This window comes from Vanessa tameamea, chromosome 7 (assembly GCF_037043105.1).
Source record: "Vanessa tameamea isolate UH-Manoa-2023 chromosome 7, ilVanTame1 primary haplotype, whole genome shotgun sequence".
NCBI lineage: Eukaryota > Metazoa > Arthropoda > Insecta > Lepidoptera > Nymphalidae > Vanessa > Vanessa tameamea.
Window position 1 is genome coordinate 10343611 of NC_087315.1, and position 16021 is coordinate 10359631.

Below are 16021 nucleotides of genomic sequence, written 5' to 3' on the forward strand. Positions count from 1 at the left end.
ATAAGTAATGGTTGATCAGTCAATTACATACCGATAATTTCTGCCGGTGGTGGAAATCTCCAAGGTTCTATAGCACGTCCCTGAACATCGGCTATATGTAATCGAAGTAACTTGGCTGCGGTCCCTTCGGCTAATTCTTCGGGTGTCTGCCCGGCATATGTCCCTAAGAGGGGATCTGCACCATATGCAAGCAGTAACCTTATAATTTCTACGTGGAAGTTCTCACAAGCTTCATGAAGAGGTCTGTAATAAAAATAGATAGATAAATTAAATATACTATCAACGATCTTTGTAACTCGAAAGCGTTCAATTAAAATTAGAAAAAAAGAAAAATTACCTTATACCCCCTTGTGCTGCCGCAGATACATTAGCTCCATATTGAAGTAGAAGTCGAGCTATTCTTACATGACCCATCGCAGAAGCTACGTGTAAAGGAGTAAAACCTGCATTGTCTTTAGATGATGGATCTGCTTCCATTTTTTCTAAGCAATATGCAACACAGTCCTAAAATAAAAAGAACAATTTGAGGTAAATAATCTCATTTTTATTTGATTTATAATAAAATACAATAGGTATATGATACCATACTCACGGTAAAACCTAGTCTTGCGGCGCGATGCAAATGCGTCTCTCCAATACTTTTGTTAATAAACCAACCTTTAATTTCTTTCTGAATATCGTGTACAGATTCTGGACATGGTTTAGGGGCTGATCGACGAACTTTTGGAGCATTATTTTCACGTCGAATAATTTTTTTCTTTTTTCTTATATAGTCAAAACCTGAACTAAATTTTCTCCTTCCAAACAGTCTTTTCAAACGCCTTTTAGTATTTCCTTCCGTTGTTCCCGGGGAACTTCCTTCTTCTTTACTATTTTCTTTATCATTAAGTGTAGGATTAACATCTTTTTTTAGCTTACTACTAGCCATTTCTTTTCTTCTTTTATGGGCAAAAGATTTTAATAAACTGTTCCTTTTCTTTAATCGCATTAATCTTCCCTTCGCATCATTTGTTTTTAATGACTTAGTGCTTCGTAATCCGTCCCTAATTGAACTAGATCTACGCTTTAATTTTTCTTTCACCATTTTTTTTGTTTTAAATTTAGGCTTCAATTCAGGTTCTTTTTTTATTGGAATAGGTAGTTCTTCTTCGTTTTCCTGGTTAATATCTTCTCTACACGATGTCGGTGGCGCTGAGGCCGGCCTGTCATCGCCAAAAACTTCTTTAATAGTTGCTCGTTGTTTTAAAACTCTACTTTCTGTTCTGGTCCTCGATTTAAGCACAACTGGAGCAAATTCCTCGGTAGCACCTATCAACCCATCTGTGTCTTTAATAAAAGCCGTTCTAAACATAGTAACCGTCTCTTTTCGAAAAGCACCTAAATAAAAGATATCTTCCATTAATTTTTCTTTTTTAGCGCTTAAACTTCCTTTATTCCCATTTTTTACAAGCCCCAAACTAGGCGTGGGTAAAAGTTCGGCGAAATTCGAAGTTTTTGGAATAATCTTTGCTGTCTTGTCATCTTTACCCTTAAACTTCTTTTTCGACTCTTCTCTTTTACCACACTTTTGGATAAGGACGTCAACGATAGAACTACTTTTTTTCTTTGCTGCTGAAAAGACTGTTGAAGTTGATGCTTCCGAATCATAGTGAAGTTTATTGACAGCTGAACAACTAGAATTTGATTCAAGGTCACTATCAAGATTGCTTTTATCTGGTCGTCTATATAGCTCGTCTGTTGCTGCTGAAGGTGCCGATGATGGAGCTGGAGATAGTGGGACAGGGTCTAAATCTGGTAGTGATGTTGACCCTCTTGTAAATTGTACACTACCTTTAGGAAACGGACCTCCTGAACGACCTCTTGGAATTGCAATAAGGCTAGTAGGCATTCGCAAAGATCGCTTATATTTATACAGCTCCTCTTGCCAACCAGGATAAAAGTCAGAACCATCTCCAAATGGTTTACGCAATAACGGTGAACCATTGCCGCTGCAATCCATTTTTTTTGGGGAAGACTTCATTTGTTTCTGGTTGCTGCCTTTATTGTCTTCGGCTTTTATATTTTTACGCACCCGAAGTCTACTAGCTACACTCAACGCATCATCACTGTCCGAGCTGGAATCATTATTTGTTCTATCTTTCTTCATATTCTCTATAGATAATGATTTTCCTTTTGATCTTGAAACTTGGCGCGTTGATTTACCTTTACCATGTTTTTCTTGTTCTTTCGAAGTTGAGTCTAATGATCTTCTTACACTAGCATTCATCTGCTCGTCACAGCATTCGAGCTTAACATATGCAGATTTTTCAGAAAGATCTTTTAATAACTGATATTTTAAATTTCGTTGTTTATCTTTGAGTAATTTACTTTTTATTAAGGGTTCATCGTCATCAGTAGATTCTAATTCTTCTTTAATATCACTTTTCATTGATTCCTCTTCTACAACTTCCGTTTTGATTGATAAGGAGCGTAAACTTGCTGAAGCATCTTTTTTTGGAGATTTATGTTTGTTTTTTGAAGTTATTTTAATTCTATTACATTTATCGTTATTATTTTTTTTATCAATTTTATTTTTTTCCGATCTTTCCTTTTGTTTAGTCTTTGGTACCGTATCCGGCTGGGGAGATACGGGGCACTTCTCATTTTCCGATTTCAATTCATCATCATCAATAGGCTCTTTTTTAATTTCGATTATGGACGGTAGATCCGTAACTATAATTTCTGATTGAGATTCTGAGACATCGTCTTTTGGTGGTTCTTCTGCTTTATGATCGCTTTCCTGGTCTGAAGTATTATTACGTTTTCTGCAGTTTCTTTTCTTGTGGCATCCAGTCTTAAGCTGTTCCATAAAATTATCACATGCATTAGCCCAATCTATATCAAATTCTTCTTTACTAGAATTTCGTTCCAATAAATCTATATTTTCTAAAATACTTTCAGATTTAACTTGTATCACGGCATCTTTTTCTATTTCATCAATATTCATTGGTTCAATTTTAACCTCTGGAACAATATCAATAGGTTTTTCATTTTTGATAACCGATTCTAGACGAAGATTGTCTTCGCGAATTTGATTAAATAGATGCTGTTTTTGCGATTTTGGAAGTGGTTTATTTTTATCATTTTCTGTTGATAACGAATCTGTTTTTGTATCTATTTTTGTGGAATTTTCCTGTGGCATTACTTTGAGTTCAGCCTTTGTTCGTATTCTTGATGCGACATCAATTTCAGGCGATTTTCTTTTTGAATCTGGACTATCGAATTTCTGATAGTCTGAATCACGTGGTATTGAGTCAACAGCTTTTGGCATTTTTATGTGGTGACCAAAACCCAGCGTATTTTGATTAGTATTTAAATTATTACTATTAAGCGTTGCATCCACTTCATTTTCTGTCGATATATCAGTTATTTCTATCACAGAATCATCTACATCATCTATAACAATGAGATCAGGTATTTGTCGTGCTGATTTAGCTGATTCCAAATATCCCGTTTGTTTTGTCTCTAAGCTATTCCGTAATATACTTAAAACTTTTTTATCAGCAGGTTGAATATTATTATGAGAATCTGCGTGATGTGAATGTAAATCTCTGTGGCTCGGAATCTTTTGTATAATGTGACGGTTGTTACTGGATGGTATTCGATCATGATAATGAGCATTCTGATCACTTGATTCCCTATTTACTATTTCAGGGTAAGTATTATTAGGATACCGTTGGTGAGAATGGTGCTCACGATATGAATTTGCGCTCGCCGAACGTTTTTGGTCATTTTGATAAGCTTCAAATCTTTTGTGACTTGTATAACTATACACGGGTTGGCTCATTAACTCGCGTTGTTCACGTGCCGATTGATTCATGTGATGGTCTATCCGACTATCCGAAGTCCAGGTTTCATAACGAACAATTTTTTCGGGAATATTGCTTACAATGGCTCCTGAGGGGCGTTTTCGATCTTCAATAATTAACTGACGATCATCGCGGATCCTACTCTCTGGATAACGATCATCACCACCTTGTGTGGTGAGGTCAATACGCGGAACGTATTCGGTACCACTTAATGGTCCGTTGTATTTATGTTCCGTATGTATTTGATGGCGAGGTTCAACTGGATAAGAATCAGCCACTGGCCTTGGAGAAGTGTATGCTCCATTGTAACGAAGAGGATGGTGAATATTATGAAGCGCATTGTAGCCTTGGCTAATATTTCTTTCTCTATATTGAGCAAAATCAGGTGCAAAATCAACTTTGTGTGAAGCGACGTAGCCAGGTACCAAAGGGTTTCGACTGCTTGATGTTGGCCTTGTTTGTATCGGAATATTATCATTTTTCATAGATACAGAATCAATCACATCATCTTGAGTCGTGGACGAATCCGCAGAATTTTTAACAGTTTTTACAGATAAATCAAGCGGCGACTCACGCTTTTGTTTTGTCTGGTTCATTTGATTTACTAATGATGTCACAGATACTGTCATTCGTGCCTGCTGACTAGGATATCCCGGTTTGGCCGTTGATCGAGACGGTGAAATTTGTACATGGTTTGTATTTGAATAGTCATAATTAGTCTTTGGAGCTACAGCTGTCCGATATGAAGTTCTAGACTGTGATTGAGAATGTGATGATGAATTATTTTGAGCGGCTTGAACTGTAGCGCTTGAATACCGAACGGCGGATGTAGACGGTGTGGGATAATGGTAATTGTTTCTTGAATCTACCGATCTACCTTTGCTTATATAATCCCCACGAGTAGGTAAACGAGGTACTTCATGAGGTTGCAATTGTGATTGAGATTGAACTCGATCTAATGATTTTGCTGCATAATGTGAGTTCATAACATCCAGAGCTCCATGTTTATATGTAACCTGATGATGTGTATCTATCCTACGATTAGGTATAGGTACAGGCACAGTTGGCGTCGGTCGATAACCAGAATATGCTTGTTGTGGATCATATTTTCGTTGAGGAAGACTTGGGTGCCTTTCATATTGTGTCGTTTGACGCGAAAATGAAGGAGAATCACGACGTTGTGGAACAGATGAATACACTTGCCCAGTACGATTGTCTATAGTAGTAAGTCTCTTAGTCGGTGGCAAATGTTGTGGATGATGAATTGGTGGAACCCGATCGTTATGCGGCGGAGGCGCCTGCGAGTTTGGTAAAGAATAACGTTGTGCAGTATTATTAGGATTAGATGATTCGCTGTAACGGTTCATTGTGTGTTGAGGCATAGTGCTTGATATCCTCGCATATGTTTGCGGACTTTGACGCTGCATTATAGATGGTTGAGGTGAGGCAATTGGAGGCCCATGGGAGTTCCTACCGTTTTCACTTAAATTTGGTTCATATTGATAACGTGGAAAAGGCTCTGGAGGACGTGACACTGAATAATGATCAAGAGTACGGCCTGGTGTATAATGTTCAGCAGATCTTGCCGTCGGGGTTTGTACACGATGGACTGAAGGGCGATACTGCGTCGAATGATCCATTTGATCTTGTGCCGACATAGGAAGTAAAGGAGCCTCAGAAGTTGGGCGTGCTGGAGATGGACTAGGCACGGCAGGAGCTGGTGCCGGTGACGGTAACGTATGATGTGTTGGCTTTCTAATAATATGCGAAGGTGGAGAGAGCGCCCCCATTATTTCTTCTTCATCTTCAATTTCTGGTTGCTCACGACGCTTTTCCGCTGCTTCTCGCATCACTGTGGCTTTGTGGATTATATGCGCTTCAGGTTCAATAGGTTCAGAAGGCGGACGTGGTGGAGCGACGACAGAAGATGACGCCGATGTTAATGGTGGAGCGGCGGCAGCAGATGGTGGTCGTGATGTTGGTGTCGGAGCTCCTGACAGGGCAGGAGTCCCTTCTTCGGTAGAATTACCTCCAGGCCACATTTGATGGCCGTTACCGTCTTGCGCCTGTTTCGGAATTCCCATAAAGTACTGACGCGTCCCTTCCAGCACATTGTTGAAACTGTCATCCATACTACGCACTCCCGCTCCTATAACCACCACCTAAAAGAAAACAGTACATCTTTAATAATAAATTTATATAATCTATCAACGCTGAGAATTATTTAATATTAAGATAATGTAAAAATACATACACTTTATTTAGTTTTAAATATTATTTTATATATCTTGTTATAACTTACAATTAGAAAAAAATATAATATATGTATATATTTCATTGAAGTCAAAGTCTTACAAGTTCTTGAATAGTTATATTCAATATTAATTGAATGTAACGGTATCATCGACCGAGAAAATCCGATAGGAAACTCAATAGTATCTCTTCTTCATCATACATATAACTTCTTGTAACAATGAATTAAATTATATACAATTCAATTTAATAATTCGACGTGAAATTCAGCGAATACTATATCTAATCTTCGTAATTTTGTATAGAATAATATGCCTTATTTATGAATGTTTTATTTAAGAAAAGCTTCAATTTATTAATGAAAATAATCTGTGGAATTTGACAACAGAATCGTATTCTAGAAATTCCTGGCAAGTATATGTTTACTTTGCCATTCGAAAAGTTATTATTTACGATTTACAAGTTATTATTATCGCTTATTTTTATATTTTTTGTATCTATTTCTGACATGGTTTTGGATACATATTATATTGTTGTAAATATTTTGCGATATTACGCTAAGGATTCCTGTTTTGTGAAATCCATCTCGAAGGATCTCCAAGAATATCAGTATTCCAAACAGCTTAAAAATGAATTCATTAGATCATTTGCTTAACAAGTCAATTCACACTTTGACTATTATAGAATACTAATATTCTTTAGAAACGTTGAGTATCCTTAACGGCTCGTTATATTTATAAAGTAATTTTAGTTAGTAAAAATAAATACTTTAACCATAGGCCTATATCGTAATTCGGCATAGTTTATGGTACGCAGAACTTAAGGTGCGTGATGGGGTCGTTAACCGTTGGTTGCCCTTGAGCGTTCCTCGCCCCCACACACAGTAATACGTAAGCAGAACGAACGCACACAATGAAAAACCTTCCGCGAGACTGTACTAAAAAGTTTGTCGACCTTATTAAGCATGTCAATGTTATCTTTCCTATACTGTTCGTACTGCGTATTGTGCCTTAATGTGTCGTTTCGAAACCTATTTAAACATACTTTAACCGACTCTAACAGAACTTTATGTTTTATGTCACTTTACAAATAAACGTTTCTTTTTAATAAAATATATTCGCTTTACATGATAAATCAAACCAGGTGTCTGAATTATATTTATTACAAATATTTAATGCATTGATATTAGGATCAACGGACGCAGCAAAGCTGTCTCCGTGGCGACGGCCCTTGATCGATCGGAGCCCTAGACAGCTCCGAATGCGTAAATAATATTATTATATATTTGGCTTTTAAAGATCACCTCACTACGCATTTACTTCTAGATATAGCTTAAACGTATCTTTCATCTTTCCTCGTATCTAATTATTTTAATTTAATTCAATTAGAGTAAGTATGGTAATATAAGAGTTATTTCTTTATAAATTTATTTCTAGTATATCGTCGTAATCTTAGACAAACGGCAAATGTGCAATTATGTAAATTGTATGTCTACAGCGTCTTTAAAAGTTGTACATATTTTTCTAAGATGTGTATTTGTTTTTAGCTCATGATTAAAATTGCTTTGAGCGTAGCCCACAAGAAAATTTAGAGGCTATATGAATGTTGCATCAGTGTATCTTTGAATCTCAAATAATACTGCTTCTAATTGAAAAATAAAGTTTAAATTATTTATATTTCCGTATAAACAATATTTACAAAAAAAAAACATATATTTACTAGTGCAAAGAGTTAACTATACAAACATCGTTAACATTGCATTAACTTGTTTTCCGTTTGCACGAGCAAGATGCATTACGTTCGTGTAATTATGTTATGCAGTTGTATGGATTGAACGGCGACTAGTATACCAATAACAACAACAACCTATTTTTAACGTGGTTAAATAGTTTCGATATCAAAATAATATTCATTCACACAATTTTTCATTTCTTGCATATATAGTGAGAACAGTTTTGTAAGAGTCAATGATTCCCGAATGCAATGTAACAAAAATTATGTAATTTCCGATAGCTATTCAGAACGAACGGATGATGTAACGTTGAAGTGGCGAGGAATTTACCCTACTAACGAATAATAGCATTATTAATAAATAAGAAGCATTTTTTTAATGGAAACTGCTTCGTTACTGCGTCAGCTGTTTATTTTAGTAGTGACACCAGTAAAAACTGAAAAACGACGTCGACGTCGACGACGTGAAAAATGAATTTAAACTTAAATTTTGTAAATCATTATTTTATGCCGCGCTATACTTTTTTTTAGGGCTATCAAGAAATTATAAATTACTGCAATAACCGTTGTCAACGTCGATTGTAGTTTAAATGCTATTAAACACATGCTGGAAGACTATTTCAATTTTTTTGTAGATAAAGCATAGCAAGGCATGATACATTACCGTCTTCTTTCTCAATACTTGTTCTATATACTCAATACTTATATATAAAACGTGCAGGTGGCTTTATAAAAACTTTTACTACAATACTATATAAATAATGTAAAGAGGGTACTGCAATATCGCGATGAATATGATACATAAAGCATTTTATTTTATTATACCTCTTACGACTAATAGCTCTGCTACAATAAAATATATGTCATACAATGTTGTATATTATTAGTATATAATGAATACATAATATTACTAAAATCATTTCAATATTGTTTACCGGTATCAAGTTATATTCTTACAACACTTGTAATAATTACTGTCTACTTTTGAAATGTAAAAATGTATCGCTAGGAAATTATATTTATTTATTTAATATGAAAGGTCTTATCGAGAATAAAAGTGATCCAATGGAAAAGATTCGGTTCCGCGAAGCAACGCAAAGGTTTTTATTGTCTTTTACAACCTGTTTACAATTTTTAATTTAGGAAATAACCCGGAAACTATCGTTTCTCAGAACCAAAACGTATAATCGTATAATAAATTCAAGCATACAAGACTTTTTTTTAATTTATCAGCAGAGGCATTTTCGTCGTATTCTTAAATTGAATTGAGCAGTGAAAATAAGTTAAAATTAATGTTCCTGAAGAAAAGTACTTTGTCTAAAGAGTCGAGTAAATGGCGAAATAACTTTGTTTCTCTTATTGATGTTGTGTGTACAATTTCTCACAAAATCGTTTTTTTGATTAAGTTATAGATTAGTATTGAGAAACTAATATTTTAGTATAATTTATTCCTTAGTTAATTTCTCAATTTACTATATTTTTAATTGTTTAAAGTTTAATAATAAATCATTTAACTAAACTAACGTAAACAGTATAATATCAATTAAAATATATTACAATAAATCACCTTTCGATGACAGCTACCCTGCTTGATGAGAGTGACAGCCCCTAATCGCGTTCATGTCTCCTCCTTTGTTTTTGGTGTAACCTGAGAAAAAAAAATGTATTCATATATTATGATATATAAAGATATAATTTATGATTATATAGATACGTGATTGTCACAAATAAAATTCATTAGATACATGAGAACTCGACAATTTTCTTTTTTTTGTTTTTTAATATATATATATTGAATTATTGACCCAAAACAAAGTAAGACAACATCTAATATCGCCACACTAAACAAAACGATATTATATTTATTATTTATTTATATAATATCAAGAATTACACTAACTACATGATATTTTTTTTAAATGGGCCCAACTTTTGCAGTCTTTTTACCAATAAGATGATAATTTGTGTTCGTAACTGAATTAATTCTCATTACAAAAAAAAAACGTTTTATTATTTCTTAAAGAGAACTCGAACTTCACTTAAAATCACTGTATTTTTATTTCAAGATTCCAACATATTGTTCTAGTTAATAAGATACATTTATAATGACTACTATAATTTCACTAATTTAAAATAGGGCATAGATATCGTAAAAATTGAGATACAGCTACTTAAAGATTCATCAACAATTTAGCAATTCTGTAAGAAACGAATTTGAAACGCAACGGTAAATGCGGTCGTGAATTATACTAAATGGAAGCTATTGACATGCGAAATTGGATTCAAAATAGAGAATGCACGTCAATATGGCGTAGTAACAACGGTTTCCGAAATTTAAGTTTTATATTCATAAACCATATTCAAATTTATAAATCTATAGGCGATTTTACACAAATGAATTATTTTTGCAGTTCATTCGTTTAGGATTTAAATATTTCTGTTTAAAAAAGAGTTTTCGTTTATACCATTTGCATTGAATCTCGAGCAATCGTTAATAAATGTTCAAACAGATACTTCACAGATTCATTATCTATATATAACTGTTAAATGGGTTAGAATGCACTCAGCCTTAACACATAAACTTAAAAGAGATTGATACACCCTGGAGACGAGTTCGTTACATTACGTTTTATTTGGATCAACACTTTCATAGGATACAGCACTACTTGAGTATCTATGAGTTTCATTTGGACATTGACCTACATACAATACTAACTGATAAACAATTCAGTACATCACGTGAATTGACTTGTAAAGCGATATTGTTGAATAAACGCAGTCGGCGAGTCGTGCCTCATAGTTTGCTATTACGTAAGCAATGTTTTGTTCAACTAGGAATTATTTCTATAGTGCTTCCGACATCTATAATGTAACAAAAAATATAATTATATTTAACTTCAAGCGTCCTAAGCTTTTGCTCGAATTATTATTTGTATTTATAAACACAGCTTAGTATATGTATTATTCTTTATATTGCCATTAGAATAATCATAAGTAATTTTATTAAAATATTCAAATAATTCTGTTATCTTGAAGTAAAGTTTAAAGATTTTCAAAATTAATGAATGGTCTGTTTTGATGACTATAACGTTTTAATATATTTTCCGTATTTAGTTATTAAAAAAACTATACGTATTCATATGAATTTTGATGTAAGCTTAACAAAAGCAAATGAATAATATACAAATTTGTATCAGTAATGTCAGCTTCGAATCTTTAAAAATAGGTACTTACTTAATTAAGATTTTAGTTTTGGATGGATAGTCTGATGAAGATCAAATATATAAAACGTATTTAATCCTTATTGAAATTTTTTATCGCGACAATCAATTAATCAAAAGTTATTAAACCTGCTATATTAGTCGAACGACAAAATTATGTTACGCGAACAAAATTCTATAGCTTATTTATCATGGGCACACAAACACACTGTGGTATATTTGTGTGCACTATTTATACACGGCTCACAGCTGTGCCGGTCGTTGCCCCCGGTGCGCGAAACAAGGTGAATCGCAAGACTATAGTTTTTGTCTTCACAACTGAAATGTGACTCGTTTTAATGTGCTAGCGATACATGAGATCATGTCTATATGCGTGATTGTTACGCAGATTTATGTCGGTACATTTCATTAATATATATATATATATATACACACGTATATTTATCGCAATTTGCACATTTATAAATATTGAGGAATTACTAAAGATTTCATCAGATAAGTTTTTATTAATAAACATGTGATTCTAAGCGTGTAGTAGGTAGAGATTGTTTGCGTAGGCACATGTGACGTGGGCAACAGCGATCATGTGTTAAACACCCGCAGTGCATTAACACGATGCGTTTCAACACTTTCACTGAAGCACATCGGGACAGCGACCTTATTGACAAAAATGATAATATGCCTTTTTTTACTCTCATATCTTTAAGAACATTTTAAATGTAATTAATACGAAGTAACGGAGATAACAAACTTTCACGTGTCATAATATCATGATGTAAACATATTCGCATGTGCCTAATGTTGTAATTAATTTACGAGTAAAATAATATTTAATGTAATATTTTTTTAAAAAACAATAAACGTTTAATTTAGTAACACGTTTGAATTTCATTAAATTTATGAAATATTTAGAATGTAATGTGTAGCGCCTATGTTTAGGAAAACCTACATGCTAATTTATTTTGAAAACAGTCTTCTAAATGTAAAAACACAAACGAATTAGCATGTGGTACAAATACGACTTAATTTTCGAATCAATTTCGAAGACCATTAATCTTTTCACCCCTAGAGCTCGGGTTAGCTGTGCCTACATAATACCTACGACCTGAATGTGAGCACGCAGCAAGCAACATAAATAGGGTTAGGGTAGGAGAACCGAAATTATGTCCTTTCCCTGGGCACAGAGCCTCGATAAACGGGACGAGATAATGTATAGGGTGAGTTTAATTGGATAAATATACAAACGCCACTTCGAAACATTATGGAATTTTAAGTAACATGCGAAGAGATTTTTATACATTAATTAATTCATTAAAAATGTCACGCACTTACTTTCTTTTTTACCTATATATTACTGGCATTAAAAAGATGGCAATGCCTCTTTAAAAACTAGTATCCGATACGATTTGCGCAAGCATTCTCCCGTACTCGTACTGTGTACCACTTGTCATGGCGATCACGGTATTTACGGAACGGAAGCGGAACGGAATGTATAATTTTATGTGTTCGAGCGCCATCTAGTTACGAGATACATTAAAACCTTCTCATTAAAAATACTAGCCACATAATAAATATACGAACATTTATCGGTCAAACAGTGTTTATAGCAATGTCAAACACCACCACTACCGTCGCAATAAGTAATATAAAGACATTGGCGAAATAATCAGCACCCTGTCGGCACAACTAAAAGCCTAAAAATTGAATTCAAATAATATATACACGAACATCAATTTCTATATTTTATACACAATTAATGATAATTCGTAAAAACAATATATTTCATGAATAAAACGTTATAGAAAAATGCACTTCATTTTAATTACGTGGCATCTAAAGATAGATTTGAAAGTACGTAATAATATGGTACAGGGAACAGCATAATCAATACGATGCGTTTATATTTAGAACCACCCACCTCTCAATATATTATCGCAATTGTCCCAACTTATCCGAACTATAAATTCGTTTTAAAATTTAAAATCACTATTACGATGGATATATGTAAATAGATATATCTATACATTACCAGTATTGTTCTTCCGGGGCGATAACTTATCTCATTGATTATAATTCCGATTATGAAATCGAGATAAAACGTATTTTGTTGTCCAACAACATATTTTGTCTTTAAAATAACAACTCAATTAAAAAATAATTAACTACTGCATTTTTTTAACAATTAATTCCTTAAGCATTTAATTTTGATAATAACATGCAATTCTGGTTTTTCACGCCAATAAAAGCGGGTGAAGCTGCTAAGCACACCTTCTAATCTTATAATATTGTGTAGTACTTCCTTATCCGAAACGCACTGGATATTCTGCTATAAGTTTTACGAATATGGGTTTAGTCTTTAGTTAATTTGTTTTATATGCCAGTGCCATGTACCATCAGCAACTATAAAAAGTCTCTACTCAATTGCAACGGAACAAATACGGAAACCTAGAGCTGTTCTTTAAAAAAAAAACTCGAAACCATCGCAGAACGTAATCGTGAATATTATCGTAAATATTAGTGTCGGATTATGAAATTTTACGAGTGAAATACGAAGTTGGTTCTTACAGATGAGCTTCAGAGAACTGAAAAAAAGCACGTATTTTATCTACTAAGATTAAAAATGATTACTGTTTGTATCAAAATTAACCATTTTGTATAATTTATTTTATTTTATTATATTTATTGTTTATGCGTTCTACACAGACGTCCTTAATATATGCGCGCGCACAGGAATGCGTTGTTTTCTAAATAGTCGACTCGTACGTTCATTATTTACTAACACGAAGTGAGTTAGCAACAATTTCTCAATATTTATTTACAGTGTACGCATGTATACACTTCTAAATACTATTTCACATATATCTTATGATGCAACAAGCCTGTTATAAATTTGTTTGTTAAATGCTATCGTCGAACATCAACTAATTTTGACAAATGTACATTATTAAAGTTTTTAAAACTCACAAAAAGTATGACGTATTTACGAGTCGAAGCTTTTAATAGGTTTTGTTTAATGGTTCCTTTCGGTTCCTATATTTAATTTATATATATTTTCCGCCAGCGGCTTCGCCTGCGTGGTGGAATATGGTGGAGGCATAGGTAAATTTTATCATTTTATGTACCCCCCTGTAGTTGAGACGTGAAAATGTAACGAAGTCATTTTTACAGTGACATATAATATGTCAGAATTAAAAATATATTCCAAGCCATAGTATTCCTTAGTAATGAAAAATTAATTATATATTGACTGATGATTTTAATTCATTTAAATTTCAAATTTAAATCATAATTATCAAACTAAATATAATAGTTTAAATGTGGGCCTTCAATTTAATCACCGACAATGATTATATAATAATTAATTATAATATCATTCATACAATAAAGGTCACATGAAGAAAATAGATTCAAGGCAATGAAGCGATGGCGGCGGAAGAAAATGCGACAAGGCAAACGTCGAGAGACCGTCAACAAATAGTTCTTCAGGAGAGAAATTCGCTTTGAACGAGTCGTCTTAGTCTAATTGCTTGCAATTCTTTTAATTGGAAATACATCTCGATAGAATGAATGTATAATCGCTACGTCGTCCTCGTGAACGGCCCGTCGTCATTTAAAGGCGTTTCAAGCGCGTATTTATTTAATTGCAAGCCAATTACACGGAATCCAGACTGTGTTTCTGGTTTTACTGTTTCGTTGCAACGTTAAACTAATAATGATACATAAATACATAACGATATACGAACAATATGTTATTGTGCGTTTTGGTTATGTAGTTTTATAGCATCGTTCCTCAACTCGTGGGTGATATCATTTCGCAGCGATGCGCGGGCGCGCCTGTGGCCCACATAACGTGATCTATTTTTCAACAGCTCGCTCTAGCGCCCTCTATAATTAGAACCGCATTGTTTATTGCGATCGGCCGACTTACACCGAAGCTACTTCCTGTATCTGTTAACCACGCTTAAGGAATTTACCTTGATACAAATACTTGAATAAAGAAATAAAATAAGTTGTATAACGAAATACGACTTACTGTTTCTGAATATCCTGCACCCTTATAATTAAAAAAAGGTAAACAACCTTTTAAGGTAAACTAGTATGTCTTGATTTTGGAAAGGTTTTTACAACCTTTAATCCTTTTGAATCGTCATCGTAAAAAAGCTATCAGAAGTTTAAAATGTTCTATAGAATAAATCCACATAAAATGCTCGATGTACATTTTCATGAATCACATGCATGTAATAATGATATACAATTAAACAGTTGGGATAAAAACAAAAAGGTTAATTACCTCGATCATTTCCTTAAAACGACGTAAGCTCAGACGAAACATGGCAAAAACCGTTCGCGGGTAATCAGCGTGTTTCAAAATAACGTCAGTAAATTCTCATTAGGCTCGTTTAAAGGACTCGACATCTGTCTGATGTCTGAACGAACGCAAATAGGTCGTGATAAAATACCTGCTGGGTCTATTTTAAGAACTGAAACAACTAGCACTGTCCGTTTGGAATGTGTCCAATATACACATTACAAATTGGGTTTGTTAATGTATTGTTATGTTTACACTCTCGGTTTATTATATTGCAGATTATGTTAACTGGCAACATTTAAGTTTAAAAAATATATTACTACATATTAGATCATTTATTAGATCAGTTATCAGTTGAAAACGAATATAATATATAAAATATAAAGAAACATGTTAAAAATATGCCTCCTGTTGATGTGATTTTAAACAAAGAAAAAACTTTCATCCATATTTAATTGTAATAAAAATATATAGTCTTCAAGGTGAAGTCGTACTCGTTTTTCCGTTTTTGTTGTCTACTAATAAATAACCTTTAATTAATACTCCTTATTTTGTTCTTTTTTTTTTAAGGAATATATAAAATATAGAAAAAATACTGTGGTCGTTATTGATGTCGAGAATTTAAACCTATTAAAAGAGTATTGTTTTAAAACCACTGA

General features: G+C 33.4%; 1 protein-coding gene across 4 annotated transcripts in view; it reads right to left on the reverse strand.

The window, feature by feature from the left end:
* Positions 1-16021, reverse strand: part of LOC113398321 (uncharacterized) — a 49888-nt gene that overhangs the window by 2577 nt on the left and 31290 nt on the right. For 3 of the 4 annotated variants that reach the window (XM_026636988.2, XM_026636989.2, XM_026636987.2), the window contains exons 3-6: positions 9400-9480; positions 593-6010; positions 338-504; positions 32-243 (exon numbers count right to left, since the gene is read on the reverse strand). In XM_026636988.2, the coding sequence (XP_026492773.2) occupies positions 32-243; positions 338-504; positions 593-5980 (5767 nt within the window). In that variant the 5' untranslated portion in view covers positions 5981-6010; positions 9400-9480. Of the gene's footprint in view, positions 1-31; positions 244-337; positions 505-592; positions 6011-9389; positions 9481-16021 lie in introns of all 4 variants that reach the window. The other variant, XM_026636990.2, reaches the window with a different exon arrangement.